At 46.4% G+C, this 15,412-nt stretch overlaps 1 protein-coding gene across 1 annotated transcript in view; it reads right to left on the bottom strand.

Annotated features, from left to right (window-relative positions):
* The window catches only part of tecpr2 (tectonin beta-propeller repeat containing 2), a gene marked incomplete at its 5' end in the record, with an annotated part of 123,332 nt that overhangs the window by 101,472 nt on the left and 6,448 nt on the right, over positions 1–15,412 (bottom strand). The window contains 4 exons of the mRNA XM_083633040.1: positions 1,829–1,986; positions 3,930–4,061; positions 4,311–4,439; positions 13,393–13,533. Coding sequence (XP_083489166.1) covers positions 1,829–1,986; positions 3,930–4,061; positions 4,311–4,439; positions 13,393–13,533 — 560 coding nt within the window. The remainder of the gene's footprint in view (positions 1–1,828; positions 1,987–3,929; positions 4,062–4,310; positions 4,440–13,392; positions 13,534–15,412) is intronic.

Below are 15,412 nucleotides of genomic sequence, written 5' to 3'. Positions count from 1 at the left end.
TGCTCTATTGCTGACAAAAATGTGTTATTGTAAGTCGCTTTGGATAAAAGCGTCTGCCAAATGACGTAATGTAATGTAATGTAATGTAGCATGTAGTATGTGTACCTCTTCCTGTGCTTCGTTCTCAGCTGCAGTAGTTATGTAGCATGTAATATGTAGTTGGGGTTGCATGACTCCAGATTTTTTCAAGTCAACCTTTCTGCCAATAAAGTTGAGTCGACGTCGACTAACCGTCATGTAGCCTACTATACCTGTATTTAAAAAAGTAGTCTTGTTTACTGAGTTGAGGACAGCAGCCCACGACGCAGGAGGAATATAAACACAAAAATGGCTTGGGAAAACTCTTCTGGGCAATATGAACAGATACTTACTGCTAACAGTTTGATGTCCGGGCACACATGTTGTTAAACTGTAGTGTCCAGGGTTATGATGCCATATTGTTCATGTACGTAAATAGCAACTCCTTTAATCATCCCGCCCACTCGTGAATAGTGACTCTCCCCCTCAGTTCCTCATGCCGACCACTCTCACTGCAACTCCTCATCGCACACACCAACTAGAGGCCGGCTAAACTCTGCATGACAACATTTTCTTGGCCCCCGGCAACAATCTGGGTTTCTCATGTGGCCCCCCAGGAAAAATAATTGCCCACCCTTGATGTAGTGTGTAGTATGTGTACCTCTTCCTGGGCTTGGTTCCCAGCTGCAGTAGTTATGTAGCATGTGGTATGTTATGTAGTATGTGTACCTCTTCCTGGGCTTAGTTACCAGCTGCAGTAGTTATGTAGCACGTAGTAGTATGTAGTGTGTAGTATGTGTACCTCTTCCTGGGCTTGGTTCCCAGCTGCAGTACTTATGTAGCATGTGGTATATTATGTAGTATGTGTACCTCTTCCTGGGCTTAGTTACCAGCTGCAGTAGTTATGTAGCACGTAGTAGTATGTAGTGTGTAGTATGTGTACCTCTTCCTGGGCTTGGTTCCCAGCTGCAGTACTTATGTAGCATGTGGTATGTTATGTAGTATGTGTACCTCTTCCTGGGCTTAGTTACCAGCTGCAGTAGTTATGTAGCACGTAGTAGTATGTCATGTGTGTAGTATGTGTACCTCTTCCTGGGCTTGGTTCCCAGCTGCAGTAGTTATGATAGCATATAGCATGTAGTATGCAGTGTTCCCCACAGGATTTTGAGTATTTGTGGTGGGGGACCGCAGACCCCCTAGGGGGGTGCGGGGGCATGGCCCCCCGTGAGATTTTTTTAAAACATTTTAAAGTAAAATGCATGAATTTGGTGTACTTTGAGAAAGCTTAAGAGCAAAATTAAAAGGCATCTATGAAGAACATGTCATCATTACTGTGCTGTGGGTTTACAATGACAAACTAAATTTCTCCCTATAGGTCAGGGATACTGAACTTGCTTTGCCACTTTCGTGAAATGATAGAAGGCGAGGGCCCAGTTAATAAACAAACAATATAAATTTTTCTGTAGCGGATTGTAGGTTTTTGGGGTGTCAGCCGGAGTTTAGGCTGACAATGTTGTGCACACCGGATAGTTAGTTAGGTTAAGTTAGTTAGTTATGTACATACATAAGTGCCTGGGTAGCGAGCATATGGTGGTATTTGACAATTTAGCAGGTAAATCATAGATTATTGAAAGATATTCCATATTCCAGACTGAAATGCTATAACATAAGTATTGGCCAGAATGACATGAACATTTATTGGACACTTATTCAGCGGGTATCTTGCATGTTGCGTTCCGGTGCACTGTAAAAAAAAAAAGAAAAAAAAAGAAAAAAAAAATTTGGTCAACATCTTTTTGACCAAACGTACCTCTTCCTGGGCTTGGTTCCCAGCTGCAGTAGTTTGTGTTCCTGTGTGCAGAACAGCAGAGACCTCTGCTGGGTGGAGACCAACAGGACTCTGTGGCTGTACTCCAGCTGCACCACACCAGACGGCTCCTCCAACAGCAACACAGGCTTACACACGCCCTGCACTCACACGCACACACACACACACACGCGCACACACGCACATACACACACACACACACAGAATTACGCTGCACTGCACTGCACTGCGTTGCATAGTGTTGCTTTGTGCTTTCTGATTTATTGTGTGTGTATGTGTAATGGCGTTGTGTAGGTGGTACTTGGAGCAACCCATGTTAAGGGCTTGTCCAGGGGTGGGTACGAACCGCCAACCTGGCGGAGCTGATTAACATGCCTTTATACTGGGGAGTGAGTTTAACCAATCCACTCGCTACCACTCGGGACTCACGAGGAATCCGCACTGATTCACCTCGGTTACATATGGTCTGTTAGGCTATACATCCTCTCATTAGGCCGTTTTTCAGAAAACGAGCAGAATATGTTAATTTAACCTTTGTGTGCATACTAGCCTTTCTCTCTGTCCACACAGCTCCCCTGAAAACGGCTATACAGTAGCCTATACATAACATAGAGTAACGCACAATTTTTTTAAATTGAAAAGTAAAGTAGACTCCTTTATAGCTTATATTAACTGCAAATAATCAATTATAGACTCACGTGCATATGGCGTGGGGCAACAGCTAAACAATGAATTTCCTACAGCTTTAGGCCTATACATATTATCAGATAAAATAAAATAGAATAAATACTCTTTGACAATAAACCAAAAAATAACCATAACTTTTTGCTGACTGGCTCATGCCATTTTAATTGGCAGCAAAAATGCACGTGCAATATGAATAGACATTCATTTCAAACTCCTCTCTCTTCAATTCTTAATTAATTTAATTGACCATAATCTCGAGATTGACAATTCACAGATGATTCCCTTTAATTATTTTATTTTACAGCGGCACATGGAGAGAGAGACGCACTGCAGTAGTTAAATTATTGAAGATCAATATAGGCCTATAGAATGGCATAATCAAGGCACAAAATCAATTAAAACTCATTTAAAATGAACAAAACAACCATAACCTGTTGCTTGTGAAGCGTACGAGCTGCCTGCCGACTCACATCCAAGTGTCTCTGCAACTTGCAATGCGCAAACAGCATAATAAAACCCATGTATAATATAGACGTACATCAATAGCACCTCTGCTATCCTTAATGGATTTATTTCATTTAAATTGCCCTGTAGCGTAGCCTAACCTCCGGATTGCGGCCATTCAATTCAGCGGTGTCAACCACGCTTAAATAATCAGTAGATCAAAGGTGATGAGATGCACAATGCGTGCCAAGCGCATGGCTTGTTGAGATAAGTATGACCACTTGCTGAGAATCCTTTCTCAGAGTAATATAGTCTCCTGTTAATATATCAACGGAAGTGAAAATAAAGCATCGGAATATATGGAATAAAATCAGAACAAACAATTTTTCATTTTTAAATCAATTGTGTGTTTCTGCAATGTCAGGCTATATCTCGTTATGGCTACTGTATTTCTCTTAAACATAAAATAGGCTAAATAAGGCTAAAAAAACTACCTTTTTTTATTTAGCAGCCAGCCATTACAGTATATGATTGCCAGTAGCCTATTTAAAATTCCTAGTTGAAAGGTTGAATCTCCATCATTTCAGGGGGCAGCCCATATAATCCCAACACTTCTATTTCAGAATATGAAAATATCTATATAGCCTATATATAACCTACAATGGGGAATTCTTAAAGGACCTCTGAGTTTTCCCGTGTCCACACTCCGGATTTTGGTGACGAAGACGGGCCAGATATAGCCGGGGACCAAAGCCTATGTTTCATCCAACGGCTTGATGCTCAGAACAATAGAGGTAGTGTGGACAATAGGTGCAAACGAAGTGTCAACCCATAAAAAACGGGCTAATGTAAACATGGCCTTAGTGTTGTTGTGTGTGTTTCATTGTGTTAGTGTCTTGTTGACTTGTGCTGATGTAACTATTCAGGTGTTGTTGTTGTGTTGTTGAGTTACCTGGTCCAGGTCCAGAGCAGAGAAAACAACTCTGCCTTTATCGTCTCCAGAAAACAGCTTCATACCATTTGGACTCCATGCCAGAGAGGTGACCATTCCTTTATGAAGACCAACTACATCAAAACGCCTCAACTACAGAGAGAGTACAAACAAAAAAAGGGCAGATAATTTATTTATTTTTTGTCTGAGTGATATGTTATATGGTCTCTCCTGATTCTAAATACAGCAGAACCGCTTGGTTTAGCCAAGAAAAACAATTTTTACAAGCATTTTACGAAACCTCTATGGGAAAATGAATGGGGAATGAAATCTCTTAGGTTGCATGCCAAAGCTTTGACACTCACACTGTGACGTCACACTGTGATATCACACTGCTCTCACCTGTTTGTTGCGTCCAGGAAGTGGAGAGACCAGCTGGAAGAGCACCACCCTGCCTGACGCCGTTCCCACGGCAACCAGGTCGTCAAAACAACTGAGCAGCTTCACCGCTGTGATCGCATCGCACTTTCCCTACACACACGCACGCACACACACACACACACACACACACACACACACACACACACACACACACACACACACACACACACACACACACACACACACACACACACACACACACACACACACACACACACACACACACACACACACACACACACAGAGTCAGGTGACTTCAGCTTCTCAGTTTGAAGCTCCTCCAGGTCGGAAATTCGGGTATCCGAATTCACTCATCAAAGTGTTTGTTTACCTAATTTGATGTCTAATGATGTGTAGTGCAATGAAATTAGCTAGCTGTGCCCCAATCAATCTGCAGGACAAATACAATCTCAATTGGGAAGCCGGACCATTAAAATATTTAGGGATAACTCTGACAAAAGACCTGTCAAATGTATTACAAGCAATATTTGGCCAATATCTATAAAAATAAAATCAGATTTGCATAGGTGGATCCTTATCCCCTTTCTAAGTCTGAATTTGAGGATAAGTGCAATCAAAATGAACATCCTCCCTCGGGCCTCGACTATTATACATTTTTCACACTCTAGCAGCAGAGGTTGGTGACAATCAATTTAGGGAATGGGAAAAATGGATTCCTCGGTTCGTCTGGCAAGGAAAGAAACTTAGAATCTGATTTAATATTTTACAATTAGGAAAAGAAAAAGGGGGAATGGCACTTCCCTGTCTGAGATACTATTTTTACACTTCACAGCTACCGGTAATTCCTCTGCTTTATTGGCAGGCCACAGGCCACTGTGGCTGATAGAGGACTTGCAGCCCAAGTGATGGAGATGGAAAATCCCTGGAAAAATTTCACGTTAAGAATATGGCAGAAGATGGTTAAGGTATGTGGAATCCACAGCATGTTAAGACTTTTCAGGTGGTGCGCCTATGACACAAATTTGTTCCAAACAGAGGCAATAAAATATTTTAATCCTGGATAAGGAAAGAACTTACAACCTATCTTTCATTCACAAACAAAAAAGTACAATAGGGTTTCCACTCCTTGAAGGACATACATGGCTTAGAGCAGAGTGACTTCTACTGATACGTCCAAGTATGACAGTATTTCAATCAGAACTGCAGAACTACTAGACTCAGCTCGGGGCGGCGGCGTCTGTCTGATGATAAATAAGAACTGGTGTGCGAATATCACTAACATCGGAACGCACTGCACAGCGGACTTGGAATACGTAATGCTTCAATGCGTACAGTATTACAGCCCGAGGGAATTTACGTCAGTCACCCTCGCTGCAGTGTATATCCCACCCCAGGCGAACGCCACAAACGCAGTCAAGGAACTGCACCGCGCGATCAGCGCACAGGAGCTTAAACAACCTGAAACAGCACTGATACTAGCAGGCGACTTCAACAGAGTCAACCTGAGGAAGAGATTGCCTACACTCCACCAGCACATCAATTTCCACACACGGGGAAAACGCACACTGGACCAGTGCTACTCGAACATCCAACACTGTTACAAGGCTACACCCCGCCCCCCCTTCGGCAGATCGGACCACGCCTCCATCCTGCTCGTTCCCAGGTACCATCAAAAGCTCAAGCAACACCCCCCGGCCTTCAGAACCGCCCACTGCTGGTCAGACCAATCAGAGGACATCCTGAGGGACTGCTTCGACCAAACAGCATGGGAAGAGTTCATGGCTGTAGGAGACCTGGACGAATATGCAGAAACGGTAACAGGCTTCATAAAAAAATGCACAGAGGATATAATCCCCCCAAAAATAATCAAACTAATGCCAAACCAGAAACCCTGGATCAACAGTGATGTCCGGGCCGCCCTCCACGCCAGGACTACCGCCTTCAACTCTGGAACACCAGAGGAATACAAGCAGACAAGATATGCCCTCCGAACCACTATAAAAAGAGCACGGAGAGAATATGGCAATATGCTAGAGTCCAAACTGGACTCTAATAACCCCAGACATCTATGGAGAGGAATTGAGAGATGAGATCTGGAGCAAACAGTCAATTTTAGCAAATTTAATAGGTGCAACAAATAATGACTAACGTTTCGACACTAAACGTGTCTTCCTCAGAGTCCTCCATGCTGCCACTGACTTCAAGGGGGAGAAACAGCAATCCCCCCACACATCACCCTCCCTGCCGGACGAACTCAACGCGTTCTACGCTAGGTTTGACCCCTCTGCCAGAGTGCCCCCCTCCTCTCCTACCCCTCTCCCCCCCACCACCCCCCCCCCACCTCCACCACCTCTCCTCCCCACCACCCCCCCTCAGCCACCTCTCCCCCCATCGCCCCTCCTCCCCCCCATCACCCCCCCTTCTCTCCTCCCCCCCACCACCCCCCCTCCCCCCATCCTCTCCTCCCCCCCTGCCACCTCTCCCCCCCATCACCCCTCCTCCTCTCCGTCCCCCCACCACCCCTCCTCCTCTCCTCCCCCCACCACCCCCACTGCCCTCCTCCCCCCGACCACCTCCCTGCCACCTCTCCCCCCCACCACCCCTCCTCCTCTCCTCCCCCCCACCCCTCAGCACCCCCACTCCCTCCCATTCCCACCAACCCGCCCAACCTCCCACCCCCCACAGATCCAGACCGCCCTCTCACCATCACTGAGGATGAGGTGCGCCGGTCGTTCTTGCGTATCAACCCATGCAAGGCGGCCGGCCCGGACGGCATCCCCGGGCGGGTCCTCAAGGCCTGCGCCCACCAGCTGGCAGGCGTATTCACAGACATTTTCAACCAGTCCCTCTCCCTCCGACAAGTTCCCTCCTGCTTCAAAGCAGCGACAATCATCCCCATTCCAAAGCAGCAGAAAGTGATCAGCCTCAACGACTGGCGCCCAATAGCCCTCACGCCCATAGCCAGCAAGTGCTTTGAAAAGCTGGTTATATCACAGATCCGCCCCACACTCCCCCCGGACCACGACCCGCTACAATTTGCATACCGCCCCAACAGGAGCACAGCGGATGCAGTAGCACACGTGCTCCACACCGCCCTCTCCCACCTGGAGGGGAAGGACACCTATGTAAGAATGCTGTTCGTGGACTACAGCTCAGCATTCAACACCATAGTACCCTCCAGGCTGGTATGCAAGCTCAAGGATCTGGGACTAAACACAGCAATGTGCGACTGGATCCTGGATTTCCTGACAGATCGCCGCCAGGTGGTGAGAGTGGGCAACCTCACCTCCTCCCCACTGACCATCAGCATAGGAGCGCCCCAGGGGTACGTCTCCAGCCCCTTCTGGTACGACCTCTACACCCATGACTGCGTGGCGACTCAAACTTCGAACACCATCGTGAAGTTTGCCGACGACACAGCAGTCGTGGGGCTGATCTCCGGGGGGCGACGAGACGGCCTACAGAGAGGAGGTGGGGGCCCTGGAACAATGGTGCCAGGACAACCACCTCTCTCTGAACGTCTCCAAGACCAAGGAGATCATTTTAGACTACAGGAGGGGGGGGGGCGCACACCCCCCAATCACCATCAATGGCACAGTGGTGGAAAGGGTGGACAGCTTCAAGTACCTGGGAGTCAACATCCACCAGGACCCGACATGGGCCGGTCACACCGCCACTGTTGTTAAAAAGGCCCAACAGCGACTACACGGACTCAGGCGCCTGAAGAAATTTGGGCTAAGGCCAGAAATCCTTAGGGACTTCTACAGAGGCACCATTGAAAGCCTGCTGACTGGCTGCTTCACCACCTGGTACGGGAACTGTACCACCATGGACCGCAGGGCGCTACGAAGAGTGAGACGCGCGGCCCACCACGTAACAGGATGTGAGCTGCCAGAACTGCAGGAACTGTATAACCAGTGGTGCCTCAGGAGGTCCCTGAAGATCATCAAAGACACAAACCATCCCCACAACAGCCTGTTTTCCCTGTTACCCTCAGGGAGGAGATACAGGGTCCCAAAAGCACGCACAAATCGCTTGAGGGACAGTTTCTCCTTAACATACACAAATAGTGTAGTAGCTGTACTGTACCGTACTGTAGCTGCTACCATTATGTATGCCTAATGTTTAATTGTATGTTTAATTAGGTATATGCTATTTGCACCTGTACGTCAAATACGTCAAATTTAAAATGTTTAAGCACGTCTAAAGTATGCACATGACATGTGCACCTATGTGCAGTGAATATGCCACTGTCTCTGACTTGTCTTATCACTCTACTGCCTTATTGCTTGTTGTGTCTCTTGTTGTTTTTGCACTCATATGCCCTGTTATATTTGTACTATGTTGTAAACGGAGTCCACAGCACAAGAATTTCACACGTGATACTTGTACCACGGAGTGACAATAAAAAATCTTGAAATCTTGAATCTTGAAGCTCTCAGTCTTTTTCCGTTTCACTACTGTAAGACTGAGAATATTACTATTTAAATCTTTTCATAACGTTAGGTGGTGCTGTTGGAAGCCTTGCATCGGAGAACCAATCATGAGCGTTGTGGGCGGGCCTGCTTTCTGGGAGCAGTGACGCTCATGCAGAACCGGCGCTGTCGCGTTTGCGGAGAAACATATGAATCACTTAGAAACAAACATAACCTGTTAACTCATTCACCGCCAATGACGTCTTTGACGTGTTATCAGAAATAGCCCTCCCCGCCAATGACGTGTTTGACGTGTTTTTGTTTTTATTACTGCAGGGCGTAGTTTAAACACTTCCCCAGCCTGTCACATGGTATCAGGTCCCTAGCATCTAAGACAACACGTGAACAAACACATACCGCAGCTGTTGTTTTGAAATTGAGCAAGAGGAAAAGCAGAAAACGGGTAACGCTTCCTTGTGCAGACAGGAGAAACGCCATTGAAACGCGCCTCGGCGCGCTGCACGAGCTGGAGTCGCCTTCCTCTGTGCCAGCCGGGAGAAAGTAATCAAGAGATGTGTTTGATCATCGGAGGAATGAGGAAATGATCGATCAGTTTGCGAGGGCGGTGAGGACGTGTTGAATAGCCGAGGGGAAAACGGGAACGATCAGATAGCAGGGAGGATATGACAGGGAGACATGGACGAGGACGGGTGCAAAATAAACACACAACAGCAAGGCACAAGGCAGAAGCGGCAGTCACAGCAGCCCGCTGTCCTTTCTCAAGAGCTATTCAGTTCATGAAATCGCTGGGCTGCGTGCCCTCCAGTGTTGCTCCTGGCCAATCCCAGCGCCACAGGGCGTGGTTATTGCTTATCCTATGTGGGGTTAGAAATCTAAAAGGGGGATCGGGGATCGTGTGTGTGTGTGTGTGTGTGTGTATGTGTGTGTGTGTGTGTGTGTGTGTGTGTGTGTGTGTGTCTGTCTGTCTGTCTGTCTGTCTGTCTGTCGGTGTGTCTGTCTGTCTGTCTGTCTGTCTGCACACTCACACCGAGTAAACTGTATTGTTGAATGTAAAAAAAAAGCACTTCATGTGTATATATATATATATATATATATATTTTTTTTTGTCATTTGTGTCCTAACGAATAATATTTACATGTCTGATGTCAATACAGTTCAAAATAAAAGAATTGAGAGTGAGTTCTGCCTGAGATTGTGCCCTTTTACAAAAATTGCCTTTTCTCCTGTTTATTTTCTCAGGGAGAACTTTTGGGGGAAAACAGGGTGTATATAAATGGCTATAAGTAGAGTACAGAACATGCTAAAAGCTCACTTTTTTTTTCCTGGTGAACCCAGAGACGTACATCTTCATTTTGAGGTATTGCAAATCACTCTGGTGCTAATAGATAATTTACTGTGGGTCTTGAAAGATGACCAACAATTATGAAAATCTTTGGCCTGTGCTAAATATTGGCAGTCCTAAACTGGCGGTGAATGAGTTAATAGGACGTGTTTCATCCGGCCCCGGCGGTGGAGGCAAATCACTTCCATATATTCTGGGACTGTCCCAAACTAAGCTCATACTGGGGTGACATTCACAAAACACTGAGCATGGTATTCAGACTCATTGGAACTGGAACCGAGCCACCATGCTGTACCAAACAATTACCACCAACATTGTTGTGTGACACTAATAAAGTATCTTGTATTATTTCTGGCCTACATGTTTCAAGTAACATTTTAATAAAGTAATTGTTTTACACATTCACAATAAGTTCTTTTTGTTTTGTTCAGTAAGTGGAAAAACTACGTCACTTTCATATTGCAATGAATTGTGGATAATAAAATCAGTGAAGTGGTGAAGTCGGTGAAGTCTGCAGCCCAAGAGGACTCTCTGAAGTCTGCAGAGAGTCTGCTGGAAACCCCTTGTGGACTGGATGGGTTGTGGATTTGGAGTCTCAGCACTAGCACACTTCCCGGGAACACAAAGCCCGCAAAGTGTGCTGACAGTCTGTGAGGGCGGGGAAGTCTTCTAAGAGCCTGTGAGGGCAGGGAAGTCTGCTAAAAGTCTGTGAGGGTGGGGAATTCTGCGAGGGTGGGGATTGAAGTGTGCTAAGTCTGTGAGGGCGGGGGAGTCTGCTTATAGTCTGTGAGAGCGGGGACGTCTGCTAAAAGTCTGTGAGGGTAGGGAAGTCTGCTAAGAGTCTGTGAGGGTGGGGAAATCTGCTAAGAGTCTGTGAGGGCGGGGAAGTCTGCTAAAAGTCTGTGAGGGTGGGGAAATCTGCTAAGAGTCTGTGAGGGCAGGGAAGTCTGCTAAGAGTCTGTGAGGGTGGGGAAGTCTGCTAAGAGTCTGTGAGGGTGGGGAAGTTTGCGAGGGTGGGGATTGAAGTCTGCTAAGTCTGTGAGGGCGGAGGAGTCTGCTTATAGTCTGTGAGGGCGGGGACGTCTGCTAAAAGTCTGTGAGGGTAGGTGTTGGAGAAAAATACAAGTTAACATGACAAATTATTTCAGCCTGCTATCACATTGGGCCAGCTACAGTATAGGGGAGAATGACCACCGTGTTGCTACTTGAGCCAATTGAATCAACAGATGGCTGTTTAACAACTGATAACAGTTTCCCTGTCAGACTCAAGTGGACGCACACACATTTCCATGAGATCATCCCATTCCACTCCCCTCCTCTCTGCTCCCTCCTTTTACAGTATAAAGCGTATGTCAAATTGTGACATCGCGGCTGAATATTTGACTCTGTATGACATATCAGAATTGTGTACATTGAGGTTCAGCCCTCTGTCAATATACATGTATTGCAGAGATAGAATTCTATTCTCTATCAGTAGGGAAGTCTGCTAAGAGTCTGTGAGGGTGGGGAAATCTGCTACGAGTCTGTGAGGGCGGGGAGGTCTGCTAAAAGTCTGTGAGGGTGGGGAAGTCTGCTAAGAGTCTGTGAGGGTGGGGAAGTCTGCTAAGAGTCTGTGAGGGTGGAGAACTCTGCTAAAAGGCTGAGGAAGTCTGCTAAGAGTCTGTGAGGGTGGAGAAGTCTGCTAAAAGGCTGAGGAAGTCTGCTAAGAGTCTGTGAGGGTGGGGAAATCTGCTAAGAGTCTGTGAGGGTGGGGAAGTCTGCTAAAAGTCTGAGGGTGGGGAAGTCTGCTAAGAGTCTGTGAGGGTGGGGAAGTCTGCAAAGAGTCTGTGAGGGCGGGGAAGTCTCCTAAGAGTCTGTGAGGGTGGGGAAGTCTGCTAAAAGTCTGTGAGGGGGCCTTAACTCATTACCCGCCATTGCCGTCTACCGACGTCCTTTAACAGACAACGCTTCCCCGCCATTGACGTCACTGGACGGCAATAAGTGTTTTCAACGTCATGTGATGACTCTCTTACTCACCTTGTGAAATAGTACAGCATGTCTAAAGGTGTACAGGATCGACCATGATTGTCTAACAAAACCAGGAAGCAGAAAAAAGCAACAATCTCCCATCAGAAAAGGTCCATAGCATAAATGGCCTTTCTGTGTGGAGTTTGCATGTTCATATAGGAACCCCTTCACCAAAACATGCAATATCCTGGTTGCTAATGTGGTTCCTCCTCTGGTCGTTAAGGGCGCGTGTTCAGAGGGAGGGGAACTGGTTGGAATAGCGTGAACCTCCCACGTGCTATGTCCTACCGGTGAAGCTTCCTCTGTCAGGTGAAAAGAAGCGGCTGGCTAACTGCCCATGTCTCGGAGGAAGCATGGAGCCAGTTTCGGCTCTCCCCAGATCGGCAGAGGGTGGAGTAGCAACCAGGATAAATAAATTAAATTAGCACTAATGGGGGATAAAAATGGGATAAAAAAAATCGGGAAAAAAATATAAGTAAAAAAAAAAAAAAAAAGGTCCATAGCACAGCTCCATGGCATGGCTCAAATGCTGGTCCAGCAGCTTTTATCGATACGGGTTTTTGGACTCCATTACAGCGGGGGGGCAGCCTGTCACTCAAACGTGAAGGATTTTATTTTCACCACGCACCACGCAACCTGCATGCAACATGTCCAGTCACTTGTCCTCAGGAATTAGTAATCCAGTTCCTAAACTCTTGACGCGGTGTAAATTTCAGCCTGTAGATTGCTCCTGACATACAGTAGGCTACACAGACAACCAGTTGCCCCCCCGCGCAAGATGAACGCGCGACCCGGGCTTCCCTCTCAATAGCGGGGTGAATCTTTCTCACACCGGTGTTACGGTAAAAGCTGTGCCCACCAGCGAGTTTGACCGGAAGGGGAAACTAAATCATTATGGGGTTCATAGTTGAGGGTAACACCGCCAGTATCTGCCATCAAAAGCATTTATTCGGGTCAGTAGCCATGAAGATTAATTTACAAAAATGCCTTTTCCGCCGCTTTCTGGTCAGAGACTGCTGTTTTCGGTGAAAACGACCTACATTCAGGTGTCAATAACTAAAGAACGGATGAAGGTAGAATCAAACTTTTTTTTTTCATATGAAAGTCGAGGCTCTCTTCCTTCTTTTGGGATATTCAGTCTTTACGTAGTCTTAGAAGAAAATATTCTGTGGGTCTTGGAAAATTAATGAAAATGATCAAAAACCCTGGCGGTGGCTAGTGAGTTATTCTCAAAACTCTGGCGGAGAATGAGTTAATGTGTGTGTTGGTTCTAGGAAAGAAGAAGCAGCTGACTGACCTCCAGGTTGTACTTGTTCATCTGGCTGAGGCGGCGGCAGTACAGGTACAGCATGCCGATGCTGCTGCCCACAGCCAGGTACTCACTGCTGCTGTCCAGAGCCGTCAAGTAGACCAGGAGAGAGCGGAACCCCCTCTGCACCTGCAACCACGTACGCACGCACAGAATAAATAAGGCAGACACAAAACTACACCTATAAGTGCCCTATTTTGTCACCTAAAGGTGGCTAGCTTGCATCCCTGTTTAATGCACACTTAGGAGTTGATTATCCGACTTATACATTGGTCATTTGTCAGCAATATAGACGGTTTTAACTTGACAACATAAACATTCTAAATTTCCCCTAGCTTTCTTCCCTTTGCAGTGTTTGCTAATAGCTGACAGGAAATAGGATTTCAGGTTTTAATCGGTTCCCTAGCAAAACAATCCTGTGAAAACCATCTATAAAATAAAAGCATTCGCAATTTTTTGGTGCAAGTTTAGCAATCAAAATCTAGTTTTTCACAAGCCATAACTGTTTACCTAGCAACACCTGGGAAACCGACTAATGCTTGGTTCACACCAGAAGCATATCAGAAGCAGCGCGTCACAGAAGCATTGAGCAGGACCCTTGCCATTCATACCAGAAGCACTCTGTATTGCTCCACGCCTCGCTCTGTTTTGCCCTGTGCCGGTCACAACTTGTATTGACTTCATGCCTGGCTGCATGCGGCTGTTTGCGTCACGCGTCAAAAATAGACCCGATGTCGAAACTCTCACTGCACGCATCGCGAGGCAAGGCAAGGCAACGTGCTGCGGCCGGTGTGATCAGTCTCCCCTGTTAACAAGGACACTGAAATGAACCTGCCTCCGCGAAGCGCTGCTTCAGCATCTGATACGCATCTGGTGGGTTTGGGCTAATACCTGGAACAAGCATTACCATCCCATCAGCTTCTCATGCAATGGGAACATTAAGTGTTTCAGCAAATAGGATGAACCTTGGATACAAACCGGCATGGTGCAGGGAATCTAATAATAATAATTGATTGGATTTATATAGCACCTTTCTAGACACTCAAAGCGCTTCACATATCAGGGGAGGAAGGGGGAGGGAACTCAACTCATCCACTACTGATGTGTAGCACCCACCTGGGTGATGCACGGCAGCCAGTTTGCGCCAGAACACTCACCACACATCAGCTATCACGGTGGAGAGTTGAGGACTGAAAGTGCCAATTAAGTAAGGCCTGTGTGGGCCTTTAGCTAGGGATCCAGGGTTACACCCCACTATTGTGAAGAGTGCTGATGGAATCTTTAATGACCACAGAGAGTCAGGAACTCGGTTTAAACGTCTCATCCGAAGGACGGTGCTCACTCACCGGGCAGAGTCCCTGGCCCCGTTCCAATACCCATACTTGTACTTCTTTCTTGTAGTATGTACTGCCGCTGCCCTCACAAAGTATGGATTGTAGTGTGCAGCATGCATGCAAAATGCATACTATTGGGACACACTACATCTGTCGTCACGTGAGCTTCCTGAACTCCGACCTCTTGCTCACTTCCGCCGACGTCCGCAGCGCCACATTTGAGTTTTTCTTATTTTTTATTCAATAAACAAAGTCTGGCAGTAACAAACAGTACATTATACAAAAAATTCAGACTAAACATTTACAAAATTGGAACAATCAAATAAACAAAATAAAATAAATAAAGCAAAAACATTAAGTCAGAGATCTAAACAGGAATCAAGATATGCATGTTTTGGTACACACCATGCTTGTTTGGTTTTAACATATTTCAAGGCTTTCTTAAAGTTAATTATCTCATTCATGAACACGCAGCTCAGTCAGTGCGATGTAACTCCAGTAGGTGGCGGTAATGCACAAAAAGTTGTTTGCCAACCGCCATAAAACATTAGAAGAAGAAGAAGACATAGGCCCAATTCCAATCCGCCCCCTAAACACTCAAGCCCTGAACCCTCAGTCCCTCTAATGGCCGCCATCTGAAAGTGGTTGAGTCATCAAGTGTGGAAGGGATCCAC

The sequence above is a fragment of the Poromitra crassiceps genome, assembly GCF_964638095.1.
Source record: "Poromitra crassiceps genome assembly, chromosome: 3".
Classification (NCBI taxonomy): Eukaryota; Metazoa; Chordata; class Actinopteri; order Beryciformes; family Melamphaidae; genus Poromitra; species Poromitra crassiceps.
The sequence above is the reverse complement of the archived record's forward strand: the minus strand, read 5'-3'. Positions and strand labels throughout refer to the sequence as shown.